The sequence below is a fragment of the Nicotiana sylvestris genome, chromosome 10, assembly GCF_000393655.2.
Source record: "Nicotiana sylvestris chromosome 10, ASM39365v2, whole genome shotgun sequence".
Taxonomy (NCBI): Eukaryota; Viridiplantae; Streptophyta; class Magnoliopsida; order Solanales; family Solanaceae; genus Nicotiana; species Nicotiana sylvestris.
The window spans coordinates 89870759-89892670 of NC_091066.1; the positions used below are offsets into that span (position 1 = coordinate 89870759).

At 39.6% G+C, this 21912-nt stretch overlaps 1 protein-coding gene across 1 annotated transcript; it reads right to left on the minus strand.

Annotated features, from left to right (window-relative positions):
- Window positions 1-18735: 18735 nt before the first annotated feature.
- Window positions 18736-21555, minus strand: LOC138879663 (uncharacterized). Its single transcript, XM_070159283.1, has 6 exons — window positions 21460-21555; window positions 21076-21145; window positions 20311-20486; window positions 20110-20217; window positions 19531-19776; window positions 18736-19227 (listed from the first exon to the last, which is right to left on the minus strand). Exons 1-6 carry the CDS (start codon window positions 21553-21555, stop codon window positions 18736-18738), a joined length of 1188 nt encoding a protein of 395 aa, XP_070015384.1.
- Window positions 21556-21912: the final 357 nt, after the last annotated feature.

Here is a 21912-nt window from a genome sequence, read left to right on the forward strand (position 1 = left end):
GTGAAGTTTTGAAGAATGACAAAAAGAACTCAGTCATGATCAACATATACATGTGAGATGCACGTGAAAGAGATAAGTCCTACTGATCAAGCAGAAATATCTCCTGATCTGATCGAAAATGTTGCATATTGGATAAGAGGAGAAAGTCTCCTTATATGAAGAGAACATAATCTAGGATGAATATAGTGATAGAGTTTGAGATCATCATGAACTCTTCTATGATAGGAGAGCAACAATTGAGTTCCAATCAAACTCTGATTACTAACCTATTAAATGTCAGTGTTGTTCTCTTTTACAGGTAATGCACATACGCAGAAGTTAACTAAATTGAGAGCAAAAGAGCAAGGCGACTTTGCAAGCAATTTATGTGTCATTTGAGTGTGCACTCCTGAAGCTACTTGAACGAGATAGAAGAACCAGTTCCATTGTGTCTATCTTTAATTCTAGTTCAATTGTAGTAGGTGGTTTAAAGGTGTACCTTTGAGCTTTCATAGAAGCAATTGTATTAGGTACCTAGAGTGTTCAAGTTATAGCTAATTTGAAGTTGTCGCAACAGTTGAGGCTGTGTGCCACAACGGGATTAGAGTTAATCCTTAGGTTTACAAAGAGTTTTTGTAAATGTTGTTTTGGCTTAGTGATTTTAGTGGAAGTTTGGGAAATCCTACTGAGTAGTAGGTCGTGGTTTTTTTACTTTTTGAGCCAGGTGTTTTTCACGTAAAAATCTTTGTGTTCTTTATTTTCTGTATTTATTATTTCTCAAATAGTAGTAGTTGGAACACTTAGAAGAACCAGGTTCTTCAGTTAAGCAAAAAATGGGTACTACACAAATCACCCCCCTCTTGTGTAGTACTGACGCTTAAAACATCACAAGTACTATCAAAGATCTAATCCCATCTCCAAAAATGGGATACAGGAAAATCACAAGCATGGAAAAGATTGACTCTTAACAAGAAAAATGTTGAAAAGAACATCCGATGGAGACTTCAATATGCAAATTGTAGCTTTTGGTAGGATATTTGGTTGGGGTCAGGTCCTCTAGTAGCTTATAGAAATGAAGGAGGCAAACCTGGGAATGTTTGAGTCTCCTACTTCTAGAACAATGGCCAGTGGAACCTTCAAAGACTCAATGAGAGTGCACCAGCACCAGAATCCAAGTAAGCAGTTAAAGCAAATAAGACAATTTGGTCACATAAGCATGCTTTTCCTAAGCTAAAGAAGAGGCTTCAAGCACAAGTATTGTTCCATTAAAAGAAAACACAGATATTTACTTAATGAAAACAGGGGGTTTTCAACAATTAGCACGTGTATACACTCGTCACCTCATGTACACATCACTCATATAACAACAGTATCAAAATCCTAAGGGGACTTCCCCCACACAAGGTTAGTCAAGCCACTTGCCTCGAACTAGCTCAAATCAATCTGAAATCATTTTCTTTCCACGAGTATCCAACTCTGGGTGTCCCAAATCTAATCAAATCAATTTCATAATGTAAATATAACTACAAAACACGAATTTAGCTAAAGGAATCGAAGATAAAGTAAGAAAATAGAAAAATGCCCAAAAATCCTCCCCGGTCCCATGTCTCGGAATCGGGTAAAAGTCACAAATTATGAACACCCATTTACTCACGAGTCTAACCATACCAAAATCACTTAAATTCGATACCAAAATCTCGATCAAAATCCCAAAATTTGGCCTAAGAACTTTTTTCCCGTTTTTCATCCAAATTCCAAAATTAAATGATAAAACTAACAATAGATTAATGTATTAGAACAAAATTAGAATTAGAATTCATTACACAATCTTCCTCCTTCAAAATCTCTCCATAAATTGCCCTCTAACGAGCTCCAATTCGATTTTCCAAGTTATGAACTCAAACCCTCAATTTTCTCTTTTTCTGCCCAGCATAATCCGCTTCTATGAGGGGTTAACCACACCTGCAATCCCGCTTCTACGTCCAACTCTCCGCACCTGCGGATTTTCATTAAACGGCCAAATTCTGCACCTGCGCCCATTTACTCGCAGATGAGGTTTCACTTCTGTGATCCTTGGACCGCATCTGCGACCAACTTCCCTTACGCCTTAGACCGCACCTCCCATTCACCAACCGCTTCTGCTGCGCTGCACCTACGATCCAAGCTATGCAGGTGCGAAACCAACAGGTTCAGAAAAGTTCAACAATTTTCTAAGTCCCATTCAACTTCCGTTAAGCATCCGAAACTCGCTCGAGGCTCCCGGGACCTCAACCAAACATGCCAACTAATCCTAAAACATCACACGAACTTAATCTGACCCTCGGATCATATCAAACAATGCTAAAACCATGATTCATCGTCTAATCAAGCCTAATGAACTTGAAATCTCAAGAATTCTACAACCGATGCTGAAACCAACCAAACCATGTCCGATTGACCCCAAATTTTGCACACAAGTCACATTCAACAGTACGGAGCTATTCCAACTTTCGGAATCGGATTCCGACCCCAACATCAAAATTTCCCTATCGATCCAGAACTTCAAAAATTCAACTTTCGGCATTTCAAGCCTAAATAAGCTACGAACCTCCAAAACACAATCTGAACATGCCCCTAAGCCCGAAATCACTCAACAGAGCTAACAGAATTAACATAATTCCATTCTGAGGCCATCTTCATACTGTTCCAACTACAGTCCAAATTCTAAAGATTAAGCTCTCGTTTAGAGACTAATTGTCTCAAAACACTCTGAAACTCAAAATGAATCTTACCAGCAACTCACAATAGTAGAAACAAACAAGGGAAAAGCAATTAATAGGGGATCAAGGCGTTACTTGTCAAAATGACCGGCCAGGTCATTACACATTATCCCTCTGATCATTCAGGCCCCTATCTTCTTCATCAACAACTTGCAAGATAAAGTTATTTGGACCCCTACTACTGATGGCATGTTCACCTATGCTTCTGCGTGGGAATTAATCAAAAAAAAGAAGCAACACAACATCTCTAATAAAATGACATGACACAAAAAGATCTCATTCAAATGGTCATTTTGTTTGTGGAGAGCTCTTAGAAATAAACTTCTAACTGATGAAAGGGTGTTATCTTTTAGCAGTCCTAGTGTTACTAGGTGTGTTTGCTGCTCTTCTCCTTCCAATGAAACAGTCGACCATCTCTTTAATATGGGTAACTTTGCTAGAATTGTGTGGAGGAAATTTGGAGGTCCAGTTGGAATTCAAATTGAAGACATGCCACTTAGAAAACTACTGATGAAGTGGTGGCTTCTTAGCAGTCACATTGAAGTACAAAGGCTCATCCTACACACCATGCCTATCATAATCTGTTAGAATTTGTGGAAGAGTAGGTGCAGTGCCAAATATGGAGCCAAATCCTCCTTTTTGACCAGAGTTTTATTCTCTGTTTACTATGACATCAACATGTTGCTGAGAGCCAACTTTCCAGAAATCAGATAGCCCCTCAACTGGTAGGAATTATACCCTTTCATTGAGAACCTCCAACACCAAACCCTCTCCACTCAAGTAGTTTGGAATAAGCCATCCCATGGCTTTTTGAAGATCAATAGTGATGGGAGTGCACTCACAAACCCAAAGAATATTGGAGCAGGGGTGGTTATCAGAGACCACAATTGTGCCTTCATTCATGTCATTGTTGCACCTTTAAGGGAAAGCTATAATAACCTTGCTGAAACTGAAGTAGCCCTCTTAGGTATCTAATGGTGCCTCAACAATGGTTTCTCTAAGGTCCACTTGGAATCTTATTACTCTCTCCTAATTCAATGGATATCAATGACAATAACTTCCTTTTTTCCTTGAAGATGAAGATACAACAACTCTCAAACCTCTGCCACCAATGTGAGGATTTCAAATGCTCACACACCTACAGAGAAGCCAACTGCCATTCTGATTCTTTGTCTAAACTCAAACATGATCTCCAAATACTTACAAAATACACCTCACCATCCTCTCTGCCTAGCAACATCAGGGGGCAGATCCTTTAGGATTTCTTAGGCACTCCATCCTTCAGGCATAAGAAAATCAGGAAACTTAATCCTCCACCAGAATAGTCTGCCAATTCTCCTTCATCCCATGATTGTAGTTGAACCTTGTTCTGAGATGGAATAAAATAATTGAAATCAGGCCATAATTGAAATAAAATAGGGCTAACATTTAAATATTCAATTTTCCCTATTTGATTATAAAAAAAATAAAATAATTTCTGTAAATAAATTAAAAGTGCTAAAATGATTTATAGTACATAATTATCAAATTAAAAATACTGGACTTATTTTTTATAGATATAAATACAATTAAATCTAAAAGAGGCTAATATTGCCATTATATGCAATTTAGCTTTAAAAATACTAAATCAATTTATAAAAATATGCAAAAACTATTTTAGCTATATTCTATTATAAATATGAGAATCCAATAAATGAATCACCAAAATGATAAATTTGGGAATTATTATTTGGTTTTTTATGAATAAAATAGGGGAATAAATTGGTTTAAAAATCTTTAAAAATTAAGGAAAATGATAAAACGTTTGAACATACTTATACATACATATATATGCTATTTTGAAAGTATTTTGCATATTAAAAATATATAAAAAAAAAATTGGGTATCAACAACTGCTCCTCTTTACCCGGGAAGGATGAAAGAGTTGTCGCGTAAAGATATGATGACAAATTTTGACCGAGCAGAACGGTTCGAAGAGGTTTAGGCCGTGGAGAATTTTGAGAGCGGACGCACTATCCAAGGCGGGTTGAATGGTGAAGGTCAGATAGGGCTGCGGGAACTGGAGCGGGATCGCTCCTGCCGAGATGGTCGTTGCTCGCCGGTTTACCTGCAAATAAGCAATACAAGCATATATTGTGCGTAAATTTAGACATGATGCAAATTCCTGTCATACCATATATGTTGTCTTTGGATGGTTAGGATGACATCCTTAGACCATGATGTCCTGGGCCATGAAGCGTGAAATAAAGGATTCGCATGCCATGAAATGATGCTCTCGGCTATGAGGATGATGCCTCCGAACCATGATGCCTTTGAATAATGATATGAAAAAGATTAAAAGGGGTCTTCAGGCCATGACATGGTGTTCTCAGGTAATGAAAATGGGGCCTCCGAACGATGACGCCTTTGGATAATTTGGCGATCTTTCAGCCCATGAGGTGCAGTATTTGACAATCTTTCAGCCCTTGCAAATGCAGTAGGGGGCGATTTTTCAGCCATGCAAATGTAGATGAAGTGGCGATCTTTCAGCCATGCAAATGTAGATGAAGTTGTGATCTTTCAGCCATGCAATGCAGTAGGTGGCGATCATTCATCCATGCAAATGTAGATAAAGTGGCGATCTTTTAGCCATGCAATGCAGTAGGTGGCGATCTTTCAGTCATGCAAATGTAGATAAAGTGGTGATCTCTCAGCCATGCAATGCAGTAGGTGGCGATATTTCAGAGATGAAGTGGCGATCTTTCAGCCATGCAATGTAGAAAATGCAGATGGAGACAACGTTTAGTCTCGTAAGGTGGAATGGTAGCCTTATGCAATGCATAAATGCAGATGGAGACAGTGTTTAGTCTCGGAAGGCAGAATTGTAGCCTTATGCAAGAAATAAAGTGGCAAGCGGTAACAGAGCTTTCTTAGCTGATAGTAGATTGCGATATTGTGACTGTTGGGAACATTGTGTCACACGAAACGTCACCGGTGTGTATGTATGGCAAATGTGAGTAAGTGTAACAATTCTAAGAGTTCTATTCTTGAACGACATTTGTCCCGTGGGTGTATAGTACGTCTGATGCTTTCATAATCCAAGTGCTTGCGTTCAAAGGAAAATCGTGAGTTTTGTAACGGGGGAAGGTTAGTTCGTATCCCTGCTGGCTCTACTTGATCTGCTCGCTTTGATTTGGTGATATTGTTTGCATCATTGGGGTAGCGTTGCTAAACAAGGCAATTTCAGTAATAAACATGCATGATTTCGTAAAAAATATGTCATAAGTGTATATAATTAAAAAAAAACTTTTAGATGAACCGACGACTATGACGTGGTTCAAGACATTGCAACCTCTCTTGATACGGAATTTTGAGGGTCCTCCTCAAATTTCTGCCCCAGTTTAATAGGTTGATGCCTCTGACCGTTGCTTGCAACGATTGGCTGAAATCACTTTGGAATTTTGTGGGTCCTCCTCAAAATTCTGCCCCAGTTTCCAATTGCGGGGGGAAATGAAATTTTTATTGAATTGTGACTGAACCCATAGGGCAGCCTACGTATACTCTCTTAAATGCGAATCAGGTCAGGCGTAGTTCAATTATTTATGGTATAGGCACATAAATAGTGCCTCAGCTTCTGAGCTACCCAAGTCAAAGCACAACAGGTGCGCTCTAATAGAGAATACCAAGCCTCGTACAGGGTAAACTTCTTATTGAGGTAATAGATGGCCTGCTCCTTCCTCCCCGTTTTGTCATGCTGCCCCAGAATGCAACCGAAAGCTCCATCCAATACTTCAAGGTAGAGTAATAAGAGTCTACCTGGATCAGGCGGGACTAAGATTGGTGGTGTTGACATGTATTCCTTGATCCTGTCGAAAGATTTTTGGCAGTCATCAGTCTATTTGGTAGCGGCGTTTTTTTTCAACATCTTAAAGATTGGCTCACAGATAACTGTAGACTGTGCTATGAACCGCCTGATGTAGTTAAGCCTTCCTAAGAAACTCATCACGTCCTTCTTGTTCTTTGGCGGTGGTAGTTCTTGAATGGCTTTGACTTTTGATGGATCTAGTTCTATTCCTCGATGACTCACAATAATTTTCCAATAAGAACCCCAAATGCACACTTCGCGGGATTTAGTTTTAGGTTGTACCTTCACAGTCTATTGAAGAACTTCCTCAAGTCTTCCATGTGATTAGTAGCCTTCTTGGACTTGATGATAACATCATCTACGTACACCTCTATCTCCTTGTGTATCATATCATGAAAAATGGTAGCCAAGCCCTCATGTAGGTGGCCCTTGTGTTCTTCAAACCGAACAACATCATCTTGTAATAGTACATTCCCCACGGTGTAATGAAAGCTATTTTCTCTGCATCTTCTTCATCTATCCAAATCTGATGATAACCAGCGAAACATTTTACAAATGATTGCAGCTCGTGCTTGGTGCAATTGTTAATCATGATGTGTTGTTTGGCAAAGGAAAGTCGTCTTTCGGATTGGCCCGGTTGGGATCCCGGTAGTCGGCACAGACTCTGATCTTCCCATCCTTCTTTGGTACAGGCACGATGTTGGCTAACCATGTCGGGTATTTTACTACCCTGAGAACCTTAGCTTTGACCTATTTGGTGACTTCTTCCTTGATTTTCAAACTCATATCGGATTTGAACTTTCTGAGCTTTTGTTTTATCGGCAGACATGCTTGATCGGTTGGAAGTTTGTGAGGCACATTAGATGTACTCAGACCAGTCATGTCATCATATGACCAGTCGAATATATCCTCATATTCCCTTAGAAAATCTATGTATTCCTTCTTTTCTGATGGTGATAAGTGAACGCTGATTCACGTTTTCTTGACGTTTTCTGCATCTCCCAGGTTGACAACTTTTGTCTCGTCCAGGTTGGACTTAGGTCTGCTCTCAAAATTCTCAACTTCCTTAACAATCTCTTATGGTATATCATCTTCCTCTGAATCTATGTCCGTTTGTTGCGTTGTCTCGTTTCATGTCACAGTCATTGGTTCACCAAGATAAGTAATAGTAATGCTATATAAGTAAAGTAATGAGAGAAAAATAATAATGAGCGTCGATTCATAAGAAAAAAATGCTTTGATAAATTGCATAATCGTTTTGAACATTGGAGATCTTATTGCGGGAATTAAAAATATGCGAAAAATAAAATCTTTTAGTAAAGGAAACAATGCTTGTTTTAGCCTTGCTATCCCAAGGCTCGTTGAGCTCTGGTTGTCCTGATGGTCCAGTTATTGAGGTGTTCCCCTCTGCTTACAGCCTGTATGGAAGGGACTTCCTCCCCCTCCTCATCGAGAACAACACAACAGTCTATGTCATTATCTTCTAAGAACAAGTTTTTCACCGCTGCCAGTGCTTCTTCTTCATCTGACCCATAAATAATATTGGCCGGTTGGAAGGTCTGCTCCAGATGTGGTATTGGCTGCTCCAGTGTATAGTAAGGACCGCGCCATGGTGGCGACCAGTTGTTGAATTCTTCCCAGGTGTACTCATATCCCAAACCGAAAGTAGTGCCATGTTTCTTGAGCTTTATGTGTTTAGCGATTCCTTGAAGGTTTTTTCCGAGTCCCTTGCCAGGTTCGTACCCACTCCAATTCAATATTCTCTCGATCTTGTTATCTCACCAGTTATCTTTGTCAACAACATTTACACGTTCAATGTGATGGTAAGTTTTTTCGTCTAGCTTCCTTCTCCTTCCGATTGCTGGAATGGTCTAACGACTGTATATAGGGTTGCTTCCGTCGCCTTGACTGATCACCTCTTGATAATTCCATTCGAATTTTACTACCTAATGCAGTGTTGATGCTACGGCCCTAGCAGCATGGATCCATGGTCATCCCAACAACAGATTGTAAGATGCTGGCACATCTATTACCTGGAAATCAACATCGAACTAGGTTGGCCCCATTTGCAAGCATAGACTAATTTCCCCAATAGTGGACCTCTGGGAGCCGTCGAAGGCTTTCACATTTATAGCTCCATCCTTTATCTCGTGCAGTCCTTTACCCAACTTCTTGAGTGTTACCAGTGGACAGATGTTGAGACTAGAACCTCCATCGATCAGGATTCTGGAGATAAAATAGTCCTCGCATGAAGATGTGCGCCTGTGTTTTGTTCAATTGGTCGATGATCGAGTATTCCTTGGCCTGTATCTTACTCCAAAGATCGTCTGGCCCTGTCTCAATGATGGGTGGCCAATTGGAGGTCTGCTTGCTTGACTCAGCTAAATGTTCAGGGGTATAAACTCTACCTGTTCTCATCATACCCTGTGCGGCAATAGTTTCTTCGAACCTAACCTTGCCTTTCCTCCTCGCCTCGGCTATATAGTCCTATGGTATAGCTTTTGTATGGAATGGTGTCATGGTCGACATTGCCACTGGGATCGGCGTGGCTGTCCTTACTCCGAATGGAGCATGTGCCTTGGGTGGTAAAACTGCAACTTCAAACGGTGTGGGTGCATTTGCTGGAGACACGCATTTGACCTCAATTGGCGCTGGTGTCTTTGTAGATGACGTCGCTTCGAACTCAAATGGCACTGACATATTTACCTTAGCGTCCCCAGACGGCTGAATCTAAACTATGATGGGATTAAGAGTAACTATTGGCTTCTTTGGGTCATCACCCTCTTTGATCAACCCGATTGATCCCTCGAGATCCCAATCATCCTCTAGTTCAATCATCTGGATACCTCCACCCTTATGGTCTGGCAGAGGGTTATTGCGGGTATTTGGAGCAGGTTCCTTTGCCACAATAATCTTGTTATCAATTAAAGTCTGGATCTTGTCTTTCAGAGAACGACATTCGTCGATAGTGTGCCTTTCATACCGGAGTGGTATGCACAAGATTTTTTTGGGTTAATCCACTAAGAAGGGTTCTCAATAGTTGCAGTAGGGATGGGGGTGGCATAATCAGTAGCTTTGAGTCTCTCGTACAACTGGTCAATAGGTTCGGCAATAGCTATATATTATTTCGGAGGTCTGCGATCAAAATTCGCCCGAGGTCTGGGGAAGTTTTAGCGTGTAGGAGGTGATTGATAGTAAGATGGTTGAGCATTCTAGGTTTGGTAGACATGTGTGGGTTGGGAATATCTGGGCGAAGTATGTTGATATGTGGGAGGTGGAGGTAATTTATAAGTGGGTGGTGGAGCTTGATAGGAGGGTGATAGTGCTTGGTAGTTTGGAGTTGGTTGATGTGTGAGTGGAGGTGTTGGGTAAATTTGGTATTTGACAGGAGATTTGGTCCTCTATGCAACAATTACGTCTCCTACGTCCCTTTTCTTGGACACACCACCTGATTGCAAGGCCTTATTTGTAGTTTGCAAGGCCTCGAAGTTTGTAACCATACCTCTTTTGATGCCTTCTTCGATCCTTTCACCCAACTTGATAATGTCGGAAAATTTGTGGCTCTCAATCATTATTAGCCTTTCATAATATTGCGGGTCCTGAGCCCGGAGAAAGAACTTGTTCATTTGTTCCTCCTCTAAGGCAGGTCTGACCTTAGTAGCTTCGGACCTCCAGCGAGTAGCATACTCGCGGAATATTTCTGTAAGTTTCTTCTTTAGATTCTGAATATAGAACACATCTGGCGCATTATCTGTGTTGAACCTGGACCTGTCCATAAAGTCAGACACCAAGCCTACCCAATTTGACCATTTCTTTGGATCTTGGCTAATGTACCAGGACAAGGCATCTCCTTTCAAGCTCCTCATTAAAAGCTTCATGCAGATTCTCTCGTCTTTCCTTACTCCAACCAGCTTGTCATAGTACGTTCTCAAATGGACCCTTGGATCCCCTGTACCATCAAACATTTCGAACTTTGGAGGTTTTTACCCCTCAGGAAGCTCGACATCGGGTTGTATACAAAGATCTTCATAGTTCATCCCTTAAATTCCTTTGCTTCCCTCGACGCCTTGAATCCGGTTAGTCAATTTCTTAAGTTCTTCAGTCAGGTTCCTGATGAGCAGGACTTTATCATCAAACTTGGGTGTGCTTGATATGAGTTGGGCGGAATGTGGCATGGTCTCCACATAGATGGGGGTGTTATGGTGGGTGCGGAAGTGGTCATTTGTGGAGTTTTGGGGTTCTGGAATGAGTAACGGGGTGTTGTTTGAGGTATGGTATGTGTTGCAGTGGTGGAGAGGAGCGGGATGATTCTGTTGCTTTGGGATGTTTTGAGGAGGTGTAGGCTTTTTAGCATTTGGTAAATTGATATCCGGGGTGGTGATGGAAAATGACAGATTTGCCAGATTCCGAACCTGATCAAGTTCTTCTTGGAATTTCAGCAGCTTTTGTTAGAGTTGGGATGCATTTTCCTTAGGAACCTGAGTACCATGACCATGAGTGACCTCTACCCGTTCAGTTGAGTTCTCTTTTCTAACGTTATACAAATCTTCCATTTTTCCTTTGTTCTTGTTTTTGACAGGACTAAGAGGGGGAGTGGGTGGAGGGCCCCTGGATCTCGTAGAATAGGATGATGTTGCCATAGTGCACGAACTAACCTTTGGGGAGGGGATTAATAAAACAAAAGTAAAAACAAAAGGTAACAAGTTAGTGAGGATCATAAAAATTGTTGCAATATTTAAATGCGTAGTGTGAAATGTAAAACGTGTCCTAATTTGGGAAACTCTTTGTGGCCGAGGTAGGCCTAGCGACAAATTAGTTTAGACAACGTAGAATGCTAAATGCCTCATTTTATTGATAGAAAATAAGATGAATCCCAAATCGACACTAGACAAATAGGAAATAAATGTCACTAATGGCCATTGGCCTCATTACATTTTATAAAGAGAAAAGACAAACTCCTATCTATTTGGTCCCAGAAGGACCTTCCCCAGATTCGGCATCCTTGGCTTCGTCGAATAGGTTTCCCAACTCGCGAAGTCCCAGCAATAGGTAGGCTCTGGCTAGATGTCCGCCTTCATATCCTTTAGCATTCTGGCAGTCGGTGACTTTTTTCCTTCCAATTCCAGTAGACTGTATTCCAGATATTCCAACTTTTCGCTAGCTTTGGCGGCCCTCTATTTCCACTCATTGATTTGGTAATTTGATGGAAGACTCCTCCACCAGTCTAGCAAGAGTAAGGGTATGATAACCATACCAAAGTTGGGGACCTCGTTCTTCATTTTCTGCAAAACAAAAGGGTTAAGACCCTACCCCACCAGACTCGACTATTTAACATCAATAATTAGCCTAAAGCATTCAGTTCTCCAAATAAATGCACAGAACGTGGTGGTGTCTGTTTGGGTTCAGGGAAACCTGGTGGACTTTGGACAAGGCTTATCTTAAAGGATCATTATGTGGACAACATAACTGACCCAGCTAGGTTTGACCATGATGCATGCGTAATTTAAATAGAGTAAGGTTTCTATAAGGTTTTAGACTGGTACCCTTGAGCGAATAACTCACGAGGGAAAGGCACGGAACCGTCGACTACACCGTTTATAGACAAGTTTTACCGCAAATATGCCTTTTTCAGATTTAGAAGTAATAATATAGGAAGAGCACAACCACTCATTATAAGTGTTGCTATGGTATTCATTTGGCACTAGTGGAGTATGATGTTGAGCATGATTATGCAATAATTAAAAGCATGTTGGCATGTATTTTCACGTTAAGAAAGTAGTAAATACAGTAGTTTCATAATTTAAAACAGTAGTAAACAAAGAAGACAAGTCAGTTTTGCAGTTGAAAAGGGAATTGAATGTTTAAAAGAATTAAACAAGTAATTGCACATAAAGAGGTATAAATCCACAATAATAGTCTGAAATGGTAAAAGCCTAAATATCCCCAGCGGAGTCGCCATGCTGTCGCGCCCCCTTTTTCTCACGAAATCGGGGTTATGACATTTGGTATGGGACAACTCGTTCCCTTTAGGAACTGGGTTTTGCAATTTGAAGAGTCTCCACCTAATGATTTAGGGTGCATTAGGACACCAATAGGGTTTAATTCTAAGTTCGTTTGAATAACCAGAGATAGGGTAAGGGCTTGAAATTATCCTAAGGGAAAGGTGTTAGGCACCACTCAGGACCCACTAGTGTGGTTCCCGGCCAGACAGTTGATTGTGAATTTGTGCAATTAACAAGTAAACAAACAAGGCTCACATAAGAGAGGATTTTAAATACACAGGTGTTTGGAAATGATAAAATAAAGCAATGTTTTGAAAGAGTTATAACTAAGCATGTTGATGAATGTAAAGAGGTCCTAGGTTTGTATTTAATATGGATCACACCAATGCGATACCCGGTATGACACTCCTCAAAAGAGGGGATACACGTGGTATTAGCGCATCGGTCATCATATCCATATCTACTCTTCCCACCCCATTAAGGTATTTAAAGCGCGAATTGGTCTCAATCGCTATTGCATTCTATTACCCGTCCCATTTCTATCAGCTCTAGAGAAGCTTAGGACTACTATTCCTAAAAGAGAGGGATATTAGGCTGATTTTGATTTCAAAAGGAAAAAATCTAAGACGACATACAAAAAACATAATACTACATGTTGGGGAAGCATATAAACAGATAAAGGCCCATGTATTCCTCCTCAAACAAAAAAACATAAATAGCATGACTTGCACATACTTTTTAGGTCTGATTAAAATACTAAAGATGTGGGGAGTTTAATTATTGAGGCAGATCAGTTTATTACATAACTCAGATAAGAAGTCTGAATCAGGCCTACCTGCTGGTTGTAGCAACTAACAAAAGCGGATTCAAATTCTATTGTTGTTATTACCTAAGGCTTGCCTAAGTGTTTGGGTGAGCTCTTAGGAACATGGTATCTATTTACTGATTCAAAGTGTGGCAAAACAGTAACAACTTAAAACGAATGGTCTGGGATCCTATAGGCATGATTGTTAAAGCTCGTTAAATAAAGAAGAAAAGTTGTTTAAAACTGGTTCAGAATTGAACTGATTTGAAATTGAACTAGTTTCAGACTCTGTAGGCGATGGTATCTAATATTTGCTGATTTCAATCCCTATAGGCATGATATCTAACATTGAATGTTAATGGAAACGAACAGGATTTTCCTGGGAATCCCCATAGCATGATTTCTATATATTATACTGATTTCAACCTTCTGAACATGATACTTACTTATAGCCGTTTAGAACCTAAAATATGATATTTATGTGACAACAAACAGGCAGAATTATAAATAAGTCCTATACGCAGGTTATCTAGATGTGAAATTGATCATGAAGAAATTAAGATAAACCCTATAGACATGGTGTCTAAAATGTAGAATTGAACACGCAGAATAAAAAGAAAAAGTTCTATAGGCATACTTTCTACCTTTGAGAATACATGATTACCCAACCCTTTTCACTAGCCAGTCCCAAGTGTTTATTACAAATATTTACAGACCAGAAATCATGAATTACAGCAGAAAAGTTCAAAGAAAAGTTACAACCAGAGGAATCCTGATTCTTGACTTTCTCTCTGAATTATGGAATAAACCACCTCAAATGCCATTGATTCAAAGTCTCTCTCAGATTTGAGTGTGTCAAAGTTCCCTAAGGGTCTCAATAGGACCCCGGGCAGTGCTCACACCCAAGTTACATAACCAGAATAGAGATGAGTGCAGTATGGAAGTGCCAGCCTTTATGTGTCCAAGTTCAGAGGAAGCTCATGGGTCCCAAGGCAAGGCTCACACAAGGAGGGCAGAACTTAAGTTCTAAGAGGATAGTGAAAGTGCAAGAACAGAGTTTAACAACTGAGGGGATAAAGGTGCGAAGTAAAGGGTGATAGGGAGACAGTAATCAATAACACATAAAGTTAATAACTTCATACAAAGGGGGGTCAAGGGTTGGGAATCCATTGCAAGGAGCCCATACACTTAGGCATCGATCAGTCTTGGGCATGCACATCAATAGAAGGTGCTGACATGTTTATAAACCAATCAGAACACACAACATCCGGAGGAAACATGGAGGTTATGATCCTGGGGGAATCTGGTTTGGGTCATGCATAGCAATGTCCCATGCTGTCATGCCCCAAACCAAACACAAGTATTAAACACACTGGGTGGGGATTTAGGATTCACAAGTTATAGTAAGTAGTGGACAAAACATTAATTCAGAACAGGAAAGGGAAAATTAAAGCATGTTTAATAATGGTACTAGGTTAAATAAAATAGGGGACAAACAAGGATGAAAGAGACGGTAAAGAAACATGTTGTTGTTGGTGCAGAAGCTTAATTAGAACATACCAGTAAAATGCAAATGCAAAGAAAAATTAGTAGGTTTCCCACATCCTAGCCTTGTCTTTCAGTCGGCTAGGTAAGGCAGCAATACAAGTAGCAACGGAGAAAAGGGAGAGATTTTAGTGGAGTGTGTGTTTGAACTAAAGTATTTTATGCCTTGTGTTCGTGTCTTTGAAAGAAGAGAAGTACAAGGTATTTATAGCTTTTTGAAAACGAGTGAAAGAGAAGTAATAAGCCATAAACATGGAAACAATCACTATTCAGAATCAATTACACAAGTGATTACCTTTAATTAAGGGATCACTTGCTTAACGGACAGTGACATGTTGAAAATAAAGAAAGAAATCAATTTATAGGCAGACTGATTATTGCCATAAAAGAAGTAGTAAAATAATTGAGTAAGTGATTAAGTCTAAGTACAAGAATATACTCGTTTTGGAAAGGATTCAGTAAGGCAAAACAAGGAAAGAAATCAATTAACTATAACAGGCGAGTGAAATCAGATTTTCACAAAAGAAAAGTTTGAAATCAGTCACACAATTGAAGGTTAATCAAAGAAGGAAACTCAGCATATAAATAGAGTGCACAACCACTGGACATGCGAGGCCAAACTATTGGCAAAAGGAAATAGCATGCAATAATAGCACACAGTTAGTAGACATCAAACATTTTAAAGACGATAGCCACGTAGGTCAAGTTTCATTGACTTAGTAGTAGAGAAAAAGATAGAGTATCAGAAGCATGCAAAGGGTCAAGTGAAAAACCCTTCTGAAAAGCATAGTCGAGTTTCAAAGATAGTAAGAACCCAGAACAAAAGGAATCACATAAAGAAAAGAGATGCTGAAACAAAGGAATTTCAAATCAAGTCGAGCAATTTCACACAAATGAATTTCACAAGCAGTTTCAGAAACTCGAATAGACCCCAAAGAAATTAAGATTTTTGAAACCAATCGAGTTTAAAGATGATTAACAAATAGAATACACAAATACTTAACAGACTGCTTTAGAGACTCGAATGAACCCAAAAGAAATTAGGGTTTTGAACACCAATCAAGTCTAGAGATGATAAACAAGTAAATCAAACAAATACTAGCAAATAGACTTAGAAACCCCAAAAGAAATCAGGACTTTTATCATGCAAACTCAGATAGAAGGACAATACGAGCAAACATAGCAAAACATGTAAAAAATCAGAGAATTTGTTTGAAATAACTTAACAAGAAAACCCTAATCGGAAAAGGTAAAGAGTTTTGAAAGCAAAGTTTTAAAAGAAACTTCGAGAAAAATGCTTAGAAGTTCATAGAAAACATAGATCTGAAGCAGATCTGAAAGAAATCGAAAGAACTTTAGATATTAGGGTTTCAGAAGAACCCCAAGTGACGAGAAAGGCATTGAAAGCCATTGATCTAAGCAGGAGAGTCAAAGGTCTGAATCGAATGGCCATGGTTGGCCGGAGAAAGATCAGAGACGACCGGAGAATAGTCATCGAGCCAAGTCTGGGCCAACCCCCTTCATGATCCGGTCATGAGACCACAGAAACGAACATGTAGAAGCCGTGAGAGGCTGATATAGGTCTTCGATGACCTTGGAAGGCCATGGATTAGGACAGATCAGGGTGGTGGCGGGTAGGGTTTGAGGGTGTTGTAGGGAGGATTTGGGAGAGTAGGGTTTTCAGAGGCGGCATGTTGTGAGGAATAAGTTAGGGTGAAGGGGTCGTTTGGGTTAAAAAAGGAAAGGGTGATTATTGGCCGTTGATCTTAATGGATCAACGGCCTGGATTAAAATGGGTAAGTGGGGAGGTTTAATGGGATAGGGTTTGGGTCGGTTCAGATTGCAATTGGGTCGGGGTAATTGGACTTCAAATTGGGTTCAAATAAGGCTATAATTGAAATAAAATGGGACTAACATTTAAATAGCCAATTTTCCCTATTGATTTATAATAATAAAATAATTTCTGTAAATAAATTAAAGGTGCTAAAATGATTTATAGTATATAATTATCAAATTAAAAATACTGGACTTAATATTTATAGATACAAACGCAATTAAATCTAAAAGAGGCTAATATTGCCATTATATGCAATTTAGCTTTAAAAATACTAAATCAATTTATAAAAATATGCAAAAAATATCTTAGTTATATTTTAGTATAAATATGAGAATCCAATAAATGAATCACCAAAATGATAAATTTGGGAATTATTATTGGTTTTTTACGAATAAAATAGGGGAATAAATTGGTTTAAAAATCTTTAAAAATTAAGAAAAAATGATAAAACATTTGAACATACTTATACATACATATATATGCTATTTTGAAAGTATTTTGCATATTAAAATATATAGGGAAAAATTGGGTATCAACACCAACATAACATGCCTTTCTTATTGTACTTTCGTTGGCAAATGAGCCATCATGGGCTGACCAGAATAAACATAGAGGAATACTCAATATAGGAAGTGCTTGTGCGGGGGAAGGATTGCCTCACCCTCCCAAATCGGCTTGGGATTTGAGTGTAAACACTCGTTTGAGAAACAAGAATATCAATCCTATGGGGTTCTTAGGGTTGGTACAAGCATGCACAATTTCACATTCAAGACATTTATAGTTTGCAGGTTAAAATTCACCTCATATAATCCCAAAATAGAAGAAAGATGGACCATAAATTATACTTGAGATGCTGCAAGAGGGAGGAGTAATCTTCAATTAATGTTGTGCTTATGTGTTTGAGTTTGTGAGAGAAGATTTGAGAGAGTTGTGTCGGTGAAATAGAGAAGGGGAGGGTTGGGCAGTGGGGGGTTTTTAACTAGGGGAGGGGGTGATATATGATAGGGTAGAGGGGGCTGGGCAGTGAGAAGAAGTGGGGATTTTGGGCGTTTTATGTTATTAAATGTATATGTGGTTTTGTTTTAAAAGAAAAAGAAGAGTAAAATGGAATAAAATACAATACCTGGCGCGGCGAGGCTAGACGCGAGGCAGATCTCGTGCTAGACCAAGAGGCATATGTGCGACACCAGGCTGGATGCATGATGGAGCGGGCATTTGGGCTTGCGAAGCCTGGCTGGGCGTGAGATAGACTAGGTCTTTGGGAGTGCAACGGCTTGGATGTGGAGAGATAGGCACCTCACTTTGCAATCTTTGGGGCATGATTTTATACTTTTTCATTTCATTTTTGAGTCCCGATCACTTGCTTTCAATTGTGCACACTCGTACCTAATCAACAACTTTAATCACTCAAACCAACTCGTGAGTTCCCTAAGAATCAAAAACAAAAAAGGAAACTATGCTAAACTACTTTAAGAATTGGGTTGCCTCCCGATAAGCGCCTTAGTTAGCGTTATGGCATGACGAATACAACATCACCACGGGTTTCCTCCCATAAATATCTGATTTAAAATCATGGAACGACGTAGAATCTCACCTAATCGTTGGCGAGTGTAAAGTCACCTCTATAATAGTGCTTTACTCTTTATCCATTCACCAAGAACGTTCTCTCGGTATCTATGATATGTAGCTCAATTGCACCTTGCGGAGTAACTCTTACTACCTCAAATGGGTCCCACCATCTCGATTTGAGTTTCCCGAGAAAGAGTCTTAACCTCCAATTGAATAAGAAAACCAATTGTCCTGGCTCGAACTCACGATTGTGAATATTCTTATCATGCCAATGCTTGGTATTTTTTTATACAACTTGGCATTCTCATATCCGTGGAAGCAAAATTCATCAAGCTTGTTCAATTGCAACGACCAATTTTCATCCACTAATTCCACATCAAATTTCAAATTCTTTATCACCCAATGGCCTTGCGCTCAATTTCCACCCGCAAATGACATGCCATCCCATAAACCAGCTTGTAAGGAGAGGCTCTGATTGAAGTTTTGTAAGCAGTCTGGTATGCCCATAGAGCATCATCAAACTTGACAACCCAATCTTTTCTACTTGCACCAACTATCTTCTCAAGAATATGCTTTATCTCTCTATTTGACACTTCAACTTGCCTTCTAGTCTGAGGATGGTAGGCGGTCGCAACCTTGTGTTTGACCCCGTATTTTGCTAGGAGATTATCCAGCAGCTTGTTACAGAAATGGGTGCCCCCATCACTTTTCAACACTCTCGGGGTGTCGAACCTTGTAAAGATATGCTTCTTCACAAAGTTCGCCACAACCTTGACATCATTGGTAGGAAGAGCAATTGTCTCTACCCACTTCAGCACATAGTCAACAACTGCCAAAATGTATTTGTACCCATTGGACGAGGGGAATAGAACCATGAAGTCAATTCCCTAAACGTAAAAAATTTCAACTTCCATAATACCATGCAATGGAATCTCATATCTTTGTGGAATCTTTCCCGTTCTCTGTCATCTATCACACTTCTTTATGAACTCATGAGAATCTTTAAACAACCTAGAGAAATAGAAACTCAAATACAACACTTCGCTGCCGTTTTGTCACCTACATGCATAGGGAGACACATGACAATCATGTAAAATATCATTTTTCTCAGACTCGGGCACACATCTTCTCATCAACTGATCATCACATGATTTGAAAAAAAATGGCTCATCCCACACATATGATCTCACATCTCGTGAGAATGTCTTTTTAGCATGAGGTTCAAGGTTAAGCGGCATTTCTCCACTTGCTAGATAATTCACAAAATTTGCATACCATGGCATCTCCCCACTAGTAATGGCCAACAATTTCTCATCCGGGAAGGTTTTCTTGATGACATCTCCCTTAGCTACATGATTACGAGTTTCTAAACTGGACAAGTGATCGACCTCTTGATTCTCTGTTCCTTTACGGTCTTGAATCTTCAAGTCAAATTCCTATAAGAGTAAAGCCCAAAGGATTAGCCTTGGTTTAGAATTTTTCTTTTTGAACAAATACCTGATGGCTGAATGATCTACGCAGACGATGACTTTGGTGGCAACCAAGTAAGACCAAAATTTATCGAACACCCACACTACAATAAGAAACTCCTTTTCTATTATAGTATAATTTATTTGATCAGAAGTAGGAGTCTTGCTTGCGTAGTAAATGGAGTGAAATACGTTTCTCCTCCTTTGGCCCAATACGACCCCAATTGCGCCATCACTGGCATCACACATCATCTCGAATGTCTCGTTTCAGTCAGGAGCCACTATGATTGGTGCACTTACTAATTTCTTTTTCAGCTCCTCAAATGACTTCAGACAAGCATCGTCAAACTTGAATGGCACATCCTTCTCTAACAACTTGCACAATGGAAAGAAATTTTTTGAGAAATCCTTTATGAATCAGTGATAAAAACCTGCATGTCCTAGAAAACTTCAAACTCCTTTCGCTGAAATTAGTGGTGGCAACTTTTCAATTCCTACCACCTTAGCTTTGTCAACTTCCAGTCCATCTCTAAAAAACTTGTGCAGCATCACTATGCCTTCACGTACCATGAAATGACACTTTTCCCAATTCAGTACAAGATTAGTCTCCTCGCACCTAGAAAGCACTTTAGCAATATTGGTCAAGCATTCATCAAAACAATCATCCATAAAGACTTCTACAAACACAGAAAAATCATCCATAAAGACTTCTACAAATCATTCCACTGTATCGGTGAAATACACCTTTGAAAAGATGCAGGTGCATTACATAACCCGAATGGCATACTCTTAAATGCATAAGTGCCATAAAGACATGTAAAATGGTCTTTTATTGATCTTCTAAGGCAATACAATCTGATTATACCCTAAATAGTCATTGAGGAAACAATGGTATACCTGTCCGACTAACCTATCAAGCATTTGATCAATTAAGGGGAGGGTAAAGTGATCTTTTCGTGTAGAATTATTCAACTTCCTGTAGTCCATGCATATTCGCCAACTAGACACAAACTTAGTTGGGATTAATTCATTTTGTTCATTTACTACAACAGTCATTACCCCCCCCCCCCTTTTTAGGTACACATTGGACATGGCTTACCCATATACTGTCGGAGATATAAAATACTACGCTATGCGTCGAGCCACTTAATCAATTCTTTTCTTACTACCTCTTTCATGAATGGATTTAGGAGGTGTTGATGTTCCACACTAGGCTTTTTCCCTTCTTCATGAGTATTTTGTGCATGCAGAATGGGGAGGTAAAACCCTTGATGTCAGACATTGTCCAACCAATGGCACACTTGTGCTCTCTAGGCACTCTCAATAGCTTTTCTTCCTGCAAGTTAAACAAATAAGAAAAAACAATCGTAGGAAAAGTGTTCGAACTTCCCAGATATGCATAATGAAGATGAAAGAGTAAGAGTTTAAGTTCCAGTTTTGGGACCTCCTCAATAGAGGGTTTAGAGGCAGGTTGATTGGCCGATCCATAGGCTCAAACTGGGATCTTTCTCTCGTGTATTCGCAAGATGCATCCCGAATTTGCATCATCTCCTTAACTTCTTCTTAAAGTTCCACATGATTAAACAATATCAATTCCTTTTCAAGTGCATCTTATTTAAATACAATTATCTACATAGTTGGTTCATTTACCTCCACTACAAAAATCATTGCAAGATCCTCATAGCAACGAGGAAACTGAATGGCTCGATACGCATTGAAGACAACTTCTTCTTTCTCCACCCTCATGATCATCTTACCTTCTTGGACTTTGATGATTGCATCTCTAGTGTCCAAAAGAGGTCATCCCAAGATGATAGGAACTAGCTTATCATCCTTATAGTCCAAGATGATAAAATTTGCTGGGAAAGTAAACTTTCCGAGTGCAACAACACATCCTTAATTGCCCCCATCGGGATAAACATAAGATCATCATCCAGCTGCAGCATCACTGTAGTGGGTCTCGGAGCTCCTAAGACCAGTTGCTTGAACACTGACAACGGCACCGGATTGATATTTACACCAAATCATATAGGTCTCTACCCACATCGATCACACAAATCCTCACAGGGATGGTAAAACTACCTAGATCCTTAAGCTTTTGTG